Source organism: Arachis hypogaea, chromosome 1 (assembly GCF_003086295.3).
Source record: "Arachis hypogaea cultivar Tifrunner chromosome 1, arahy.Tifrunner.gnm2.J5K5, whole genome shotgun sequence".
In the NCBI taxonomy this organism is placed as follows: domain Eukaryota; kingdom Viridiplantae; phylum Streptophyta; class Magnoliopsida; order Fabales; family Fabaceae; genus Arachis; species Arachis hypogaea.
In genome coordinates this window covers 97,885,826-97,894,849 of record NC_092036.1, presented here as the reverse complement: position 1 = coordinate 97,894,849, position 9,024 = coordinate 97,885,826, and the positions used below count along the sequence as shown (strand labels likewise).

Below are 9,024 nucleotides of genomic sequence, written 5' to 3'. Positions count from 1 at the left end.
TTATTATATTTACAATCATGTCATACGTACTCTTTTATTATAATTGAAACTAAATTTTTTTCTATTGAAATCAAAATCTTTTCCTCTAATAATTAAGAGTTTTTTTTTCTTTTTTTATCTCTCTCATTTCTTTATTTATTCTATCTTTTTTATATATCATTATCAATCACTAATTATAATTTTAATAATCAAAATATATAACATGATATTTTTTAATTACAATTAAGATTAAATTAAAATTGAAATATAGTGATATTTATATTATTAATTTAATAATATCAAAATGTATTACATGAAACTCTTTTATTAAAATTGAGATAAAATATTTTTTTTTAAATTAATAAATTTTTTTCTTTCATTTGCTTATCTGCTTCTTTCCTTTACTCTATTTTTCTCTATCATTTTTACTTTATATATAAGTCATTATTTGTATTTTATATTACTAATTTGACAAACCAAACAGTACAATAAGATATTCTTTTATTACAATTAAAATAAAATCTTTTCTTTCAAAATTAACAAACTCTCTTTCCTTTTTCTTCTTTATCTTTCTTTCTCTTTTCTCTCTCATTCTATCTCTTTTTATATTTTTATTCTACAAAAAATAAAATTAATAAAATAATATAATCCAAATAAATTCATAAAATTATAAAAAATATATTAAATTTACAATTAAATATAATTAAAAATATTCCAAAATATTATTCCTATAAAAAAGATATTATTATTATATATATTTTTTTAGTTTTTTATTTTGTTTAAATTTTTACTGCTTATCATTTTAATTTATATTTTTATTTCTCTTTCTTTAAATATTTGTTATATATAATTTAGAGAGAATACTAATTTTGTGATTGATAATTAGATTCAACATTAAATTTTTCAAAAAAAATAATTTTGAGTTAATTTTATAACTATCAATATAATTTTTTTACTAATATCTAATTATATATATATAGAGAGAGAGAGAGGAGAGAGAGAGAAATATTATTTTTAAATAACAAACATGAAATTTAATTATTTTTATTTGTACAAAGACTTAACATTTAATCAAATATAAAAATATACACATTAAATTTTTTTAAAATTTTAGATAATAAATGTTAAAAATAATTATTAGTAAAAAATTAATCTTTTTCACATGAAAATAATAATTAAAAAAAGTTATCATTTATTTTTTTATCTACAAAGACTCTGGTCTTTTTAGTCGATAAAAACTTTTATTTCTTACCATTTTTTTGTAAAAGCAGTTTGATTTTATAATTTTTTTTGTCATAATCCATAATGTCAAGATAAAGTCATATTTTCAAAAGATTTATATTCCCGTAATGTTATTACGAAGAAAAATATTTTCTAAAATTATCATCATTATTATGAGGTAAATATTCACAAATAATTTTTTTCATGTGAAGTTAATAGTTAAAAATTATTAGACTATAATATAATCAAACTGATTGAATTATCTAATAATTATCAACCATCTGAAAAATTACAAGTGACTTTTCACCTAATTATAATTTGAAAGATAAAATCACATTCTTGTTGAAGAAAATAAAACAGATTTCATAAAAATGAATAGTAGAAGTGGCGGGCTGAACTGAACCGCTGAAGGCTGTAGGTCACGTGACATGCCACATCTCAGAGTCGCACTCGCACCCGCCATTTCCCGCCATAAACTCCCGCCAAAAAAGACCCTCTTCTATCCTCCTTCTTCTTGTTCCCTCCTTCACAGATCCAAATTCCAAAACCCTCACAAACTCTCACACTAAGAGAGAGAGAGAGAGAGAGAGAGAGAGAGAGAGAGAGAGAGAGAGAGAGAGAGAGAAAGAGAGAGGGAGCCTATAATCGTAGAAAATGTCAGGTTGGGACGAAGGAGCCGTCTACTACAGCGACCAAGCCCACTCATGGCACGACGGCAACCGCCCCGGCGACCCCGACGCCACCGCATCCAACCACACCATCCAACAGAAATTCAAGGAGTTCATTCGCAACTTCAGTAAGAACGGTCTCTTCCCTTACAGACAAAACCTCCTCGACAACCCTAAGTTCCTCCTTGTCAGATTTGAAGACCTCGACGAATTTGCTCCCGAACTCTCCCCTAAGCTCGAGTCTTCCCCCGCCGACTTCTTGCCCTTGGTACTTCCCTTTCTCCTCTTCAACGCTCTGCTTTGTTACTTTTGTTTTTGCTTCGTTTTTCATCGTCCTTTTTTTGTGGCAGTTCGAAAGCGCCGCGGCGCAGGTTTTGGGGAGTTTGAAGACTAAAGTCACTGGCGATACCGGAGAGCTGGAAGATCAGGTTGCCGGCGATGTCCAGATTCTGCTTACTTCCGACAAGGATCCTGTATCCATGAGGTCGCTCGGGGTAATTTGATTTGATATAATCTAGGGTTTGATTATACATGAATGCCATGCTTTTAGGGGTTGGAGAATTTGTAAGGTTTTCTTCGGTCTAAGAATTGGTCTGTTATGATTTTTCGATAGGCTCAAAACATATCGAAGCTTGTTAAAATTGCTGGGATTACTATAGCTGCATCAAGGACTAAGGCAAAGGCAACTTATGTTACCTTAGTATGTAAAAACTGCAAGAAAGGGAAGCAAATTCCGTGCAGGCCAGGACTTGGGGGAGCAGTTGTTCCTCGATCATGTGATCATATTCCTCAGGTATGGTTCATATTATTGCCGTGTTGTGTTATGTGCATACTCACATAATTTACTGTTTGCTTTTTAAGTATATCTGTAATAAGGTGGGATGGTTTTCTTGCAGGCTGGAGAAGAACCATGCCCAATTGACCCATGGCTTGTGGTTCCTGACCAGAGCCAGTATGTTGATCAACAAACATTGAAACTGCAAGAAAACCCAGAGGTAATAATATGAAGAACTTGATTGAGAAAGCTTTAACAACAGTTGCAAACCATCATCACTTATATGTCACTTTTATATTGAAGGATGTTCCAACCGGTGAGCTACCTAGAAACCTGCTCCTCTCTGTTGATCGTCATCTAGTTCAAACAGTGGTACCTGGCTCAAGATTGACAGTCACTGGAATCTTCAGTATTTTCCAAGCTTCCAACTCTGCATCGTAAGTCTCGTCATCCTTTTAGCACCCTTGAATTTCTTCTTTATTGTCAGCAATCAATGCCTATATGTTTAAATGCCTTTTACTTTGTGCAGTAACAAAGGAGCAGTGGCAGTTAGACAACCATATATCAGGGTTGTAGGAATGGAAGACACAAATGAAGCCAAGTCTGGTGGTCCTTCTGCCTTTACACCAGAAGAGGTCCGTGTTGAAAAAATTATTTGTTGTCTTCACCATACATGCTTTATGCATTGTTCATTGCTTTCATGAATTTCACCGCTTACCTGAATGTTAAGTGCTAATGGACTGGGAATTTTATTTTTTCCAACGTATCCTAATTGGGCTGTCAAAGTTTAAAAAGTGTTTTTACCTCTACACTACAAAAGTTCATACCAGCTAAGATCTCTAAGTTCTTCCATGGATTGTAGCATGGTCGTCTTACCCCGATTCTACAAATCTTTCAAGTTTTTTTCACTCCTACACAATGTCATGGTGCTCACTTATAGATGTTGCGGGTCCGAATAATGATGTTACTTGCAGATAGAAGAATTCAAAAAGTTTGCAGCTGAACCTGATGCTTATAAAAATATATGCTCCAAGATTGCTCCCTCAATATTTGGGCATGATGACGTCAAGAAGGCTGTGGCCTGTCTTCTTTTTGGTGGGTCAAGAAAGGTATGTTGTTGCTTTGTGCATCCATCTATGTTGTTAGGGGATAAAAGAAATTCATTCCCAGGAGCTGATAACATGGTCAATTGCTTTGCAAGCAGAACTTGCCAGATGGAGTGAAGTTAAGAGGTGATATCAATGTGTTGCTTCTTGGGGATCCATCTACAGCAAAATCACAGGTTTGTGATTGATTTTCCTTTTTTCTGGATACTCTATTCTCTTGTTAATCCATGGTGGTTGAATTATTAAAAGGCAAGAGAGCCACTTGCATTATATTTAGTTTTGTATCCAACAGTGAACCGATTTTCCAGTGTATTTGTTTTTTAATATCGAAAATTTTCCTTTTTCCTTTCTTTGACAATGTCTTTAGCCAAGTTGAATTTAGTTATTTACTCGTTCAATTATAGCTTCTGTTGTATTCCCTTAAATGAGATGACAATTATATTTTACAGTTTCTGAAGTTTGTTGAAAAGACAGCTCCTATTGCTGTCTATACTTCCGGGAAAGGCTCATCAGCTGCTGGTCTCACAGCTTCTGTAATCAGAGATACCAGCACTGTAAGTTCTTCAACTTCTATCATTTGTATCCCCAAAATAGTTTCAACTGCTGCTGGTTTCTTGTTCATCAAGAAAACGAAACAGCCACTATGTTTAATTGATGTTTTTGGCTTGGTTTTTAACCCCTTTTTTCCTTCAAGTCATACAAGTTCAAAAGGATTCTCATAATATAATTCGGATCTAAGTTTTGAAAATTCTCAATTTCTAAATATACAAGATTCATTAAGATAAGAGAAGCCCGAATGTAATCATAAGGATTATCATAAATCCCACTTCTATTTGAATTTAGATTTACAAACTCTTCAATTATTTTTGCTAAGATAAACTCTGTTTACTTTTCTTTTTGTTTGAGGACAAGCAAAGTTTTGAGTTTGGTGGTAATTTTTATCATCACTAATTGTTGAGATAATGCAAACTAGTTGTTCACCCAACTTGTTTGAGAGGTCTCTGATTCATGTTCTGTGAATTCAGCGTGAGTTTTACCTTGAAGGAGGGGCTATGGTCTTGGCAGATGGAGGCGTTGTCTGCATTGATGAATTCGACAAGATGAGACCAGAAGATAGGTACTAAGCTGTTTGGTTTTTATCTTATTGATTGTTGTCGGTCCATGGTAAAACTATTTATGATGTCTGTAATGTAGGGTCGCCATCCATGAAGCCATGGAACAACAAACTATATCTATAGCTAAAGCAGGAATAACTACAGTTCTTAATTCTAGGACTTCTGTTCTTGCTGCTGCTAATCCTCCATCTGGACGATATGATGATCTTAAGGTCTACTACCATATATCTCACGTTTACATTTTCAGTTCCATGAACAATATTTTTAACAGACTAACAGGAATATCACATTTCTGCAGACTGCACAGGATAACATTGATTTGCAGACAACCATTCTTTCTAGATTTGATTTAATCTTTATTGTGAAAGACATCAGAATTTACAGTCAAGACAAGGTAACCGTGACTAATTTTTTTTTCTCCCCTGCTACCTCTAAATGCTTGTCTTGTGAAGAAATGCTACGGCAGATTGAATTTATTCATTTGTTTAAATTTTTTGTTTTTAATTTGTCTTGTGATATTAAGATTGCAAATTGTCAGCTTAATATTTGACAAAAGATTGGCAAACCTTTTAAATCTTATATTATTATTATTATTATTATTATTATTATTATTATTAAGTCCATCAGACCATGCAGACATATTGTTTACATATTCAATGGTTGGATACTCAACAGTCATTAATTGACTGATTTTGTGCACAGATCATAGCTAGTCATGTCATAAAGGTCCATGCATCAGCTGATGCAACCGCTAGTGAGAACAGGGTTTCTAAAGAAGAGAATTGGCTGAAGAGGTAAGCTATATCTCTGAACTTATGTTTTCATGCAGTTCGTTCAATTATTTGGCAGATGAACATAAATTTGATTTAAATAGGTATTTACACTATTGTCGGACTGAATGCCACCCTCGTCTATCAGAATCTGCTGCAACATTACTGCAGAACAATTATGTGAAAATCAGGCAGGTAAGGTTGAATATGTGACCAATTAGCAGAAAGAAATTTGATATCTCTTTTAGTTTTTACCAGTCATCAGTAGTTACGATGATGTTAGAAGCAATTGGATGTGTTTGTTTGTTTGGATATCATAGTGAGAAGATTCTTGAATCATAATCCACTAATTCTTATATATTGCCTTGTCCATACTATGTCAATTTTGATTTGATTCTTTCTGCAATAAAATACAGGATATGAGGCAGCAAACCAATGAAACTGGAGAAGCTGCTGCAATACCAATTACAGTAAGGCAGCTGGAAGCTATTGTTAGGTTGAGTGAGGCACTTGCCAAAATGAAACTGTACGTATTGCCATCGTTTTTCATAGACATTACATGCCCGTCCCGCTCGCAACATCTGCTTCGGTTTAATTAAAACATTAGTTAATCCTTTATAAGAACTTGGTACCAATCATAGTAATATAGAACAGTGGCAGTAGAATAGAGAAGAAATAGGAAAATAGAGAAGATAGAACGGGAGAAATATGAGGAGAATGGGGGATAGAAGCAGAGGGATGAATAAAATCACGGTTTCTTTCTAGTCTGTGTATATTGCGCAATGAGAAATTGCAAAAAGGGAACAAGAAGGTGAGAAGCTACCGCTCTCCTAGGTCCTGTGCAACCTAATTTCGAGTTGATTCTCTTTAATTCTCCTCACCTCTCTTAAACTTGCTCTCCTTTATCTTACCAGCACACAGCCTCCCCACTAACCTTGCTAGCTGTTACATCATTTGGGGCCACTGCACTCTCTACTAGCTCTCTTTTCTTTTATGTTCCAACAATAAATAAAACTAGAGTGAGACCCGGTTATATTATAAATAAATTTTAATAAATGTTATATTAAAAATATTTTAGAGAACATATTATAAATAAATTTTGATTTTATTTAGAGTTATATAAAATTGTATTTTTATTTTTATTTTTTTTAATTTGCATTAATTGCTACGGTTTGTTTTTTTTTTGCATTTTTTTCGTTTGTAAATAATTAAAATAAAATGAATGAATGAGAATGAAAAACATATAAAAATGTTAGATTAAATTTAAGAAATTTTTTACAATTAGTATGAGAGATTAAGAAATGGAGAGTAGTAAGAGTATTAATATGTATAAGTGGAAGAATTTGAATATTTATAACTGAAATTTTTTATAATTATTATTATTATTATTATGACACTTTTAATGTACGTTTATTACATTTAATTAGTACTTGATATTTTAATTGAATAATAATAGATAAGAATTTTTTGTTTAAATTTTTTTAAAACATTTTACTAAATAGTGATTGGTTGATTTTCATCTTTTGTCAAGTCATTAGAATTGTTGATGTGACATTATTAACAAAAAAAAGATGGCTTAAATTCATTATAAAAAAGTTAGTATCAGTTTTTATATATTATAAATATATTATAAATAGATGTTTAATTATTATATTAGTTTTTATAATCTTATCAAATTTTTAATTGAATCTTTGTAATTTAAAATTTATGATTAAGTTTTTATATTAAATAAAAAGGTTTAATCAAAGTCTTTATTAGTCATTTTTTAGGGGGAAAAAAAACAAAACACGGTGATTTTAGAATATTTACCTTTAAAATCTGCTATAGTTTAATTTATATATCAAACACAATAATAAATATTCTAAAGTGTTTCGAATTTTTTAATAAAACACAATTTACAAGGATCTAAGTGAAATTTTTATATAATATTAAAATTTAATTATAAATTTTTAAATTATAAAAATCTAATTAAAAATTTAATAAAACTACAAGTATGATGTAATAATTAAGCCTAAATAAAAGGCAGAGGTGCTATTTTTCCATCTTCTCTGCTCCTTCAACTAACTAAACAGATTCTTTTCTCACTTTTCTCTTCGCTTGGTCACCTAACTTTCTTACATAGGGTAAGGATACTCTAGTTCAAGCAGTCTCATACTCGTATCGGCTCATAATGCATGATGTTATACAAATTGTGTCAGTAATTTAGTGTATTAAGAGCAATGAAAAGATTTATTTTCATTTGCTTTTCGCTTTTATAAAGTTTCTATTTTTAGTCCGTATCAATTGAACGCTTCAGTAGTTATGGACCAATAGCAAAAAAGCAATCGAGACCTCCTATTTGAGTTGGAAGATAATCCAAATTACATGATTCCACTGATCCCCTCGATATGCTATGCTGTATAAGAAACTAAATTTCTTAGCTAAATATCTAATCATTCTTTTTATTTCTCCTTCAGTTTATTCTTTTGATATAGTACCTGCATCTTAGACAGTCTAACTCAATTTCTCCTGCATCAGATCTCATGTTGCTACTGAGGAGCATGTGCAAGAAGCAATAAGGCTTTTCACCGTGGCTACAATGGATGCTGCTCGGTCTGGAATACACCAACAAATCAGTCTCACACCAGAAATGGCAAATGAAATAAAGGTTTGGCTTGTGTATCCATCTTCTCTCCCTTAATCTAGCTTCATATGCTGACGGGTTGTGTCTGCACAAATGAGCAGCTAGCAGAAACTCAGATAAAGAGAAGAATTGGGATTGGAAACCACATATCAGAAAGAAGGCTTATTGATGACCTCAACAGAATGGGAATGAATGAATCCATTGTACGTAACCACTTAACTGTTAAGAGATAGTCTCATAACATACAAATCAAATTTTGAGGTCACCATGTAATTCAAAACTTCAAAAGATGCATGTTTCTAACACTGTCATGTTATATAAAACCTAGTTGAGTTTCATAGTTGTCTTCAAAAATATGCACACGCACTAGAATTGTGAAAAGACCATCAACATTGAATTGAAGTAGTATTCAATATTCATTGACATGACTACATTTTGGCAGGTGAGAAGAGCTCTTGTGATCATGCACCAGAGAGACGAAGTAGAGTACAAGCGAGAAAGGCGCGTTATATATAGGAAAGCATGATATATATGCTTTCGATCCACTGCTAGGTTGTAACTCATCGTTTAGACTAATAGTTCTCTTGTAATATTTTTCTTTATATTTATTCATATATTTCCCGTAGAAGGGTCCTTGTAAGCCTTTTTTTTTTTTTAATTGCTGTGACGTGTTATTGCGAAGTTTTTTCTTGTGATTTTAAGGTGATAGGTTTAAGTCATTAACGCATTAATTATCGTTCACTCATTCTCAAATCATTTTCACCAAA

At 31.9% G+C, this 9,024-nt stretch overlaps 1 protein-coding gene across 1 annotated transcript; it reads left to right on the top strand.

Annotated features, from left to right (window-relative positions):
- Positions 1-1,716: 1,716 nt before the first annotated feature.
- Positions 1,717-9,024, top strand: LOC112701047 (DNA replication licensing factor MCM5). The gene is made up of 18 exons (XM_025751851.3): positions 1,717-2,136; positions 2,219-2,362; positions 2,482-2,661; positions 2,765-2,863; positions 2,947-3,080; positions 3,173-3,278; positions 3,618-3,752; positions 3,848-3,925; positions 4,199-4,303; positions 4,775-4,866; positions 4,944-5,076; positions 5,163-5,258; positions 5,567-5,658; positions 5,739-5,829; positions 6,051-6,160; positions 8,152-8,281; positions 8,359-8,460; positions 8,700-9,024. Exons 1-18 carry the CDS (start codon positions 1,855-1,857, stop codon positions 8,781-8,783), a joined length of 2,193 nt encoding a protein of 730 aa, XP_025607636.1. The 5' UTR covers positions 1,717-1,854; the 3' UTR covers positions 8,784-9,024.

Excerpts from the sequence above, each read along its gene's own strand:
- LOC112701047 (XM_025751851.3), top strand. The coding sequence starts at position 1,855 with ATGTCAGGTTGGGACGAAGGAGCCGTCTACTACAGCGACCAAGCCCAC. Across the intron at positions 2,363-2,481 it reads TATCCATGAGGTCGCTCGGG|GCTCAAAACATATCGAAGCT; the intron begins GTAATTTGATTT and ends ATTTTTCGATAG. Across the intron at positions 3,279-3,617 it reads CTGCCTTTACACCAGAAGAG|ATAGAAGAATTCAAAAAGTT; the intron begins GTCCGTGTTGAA and ends TGTTACTTGCAG.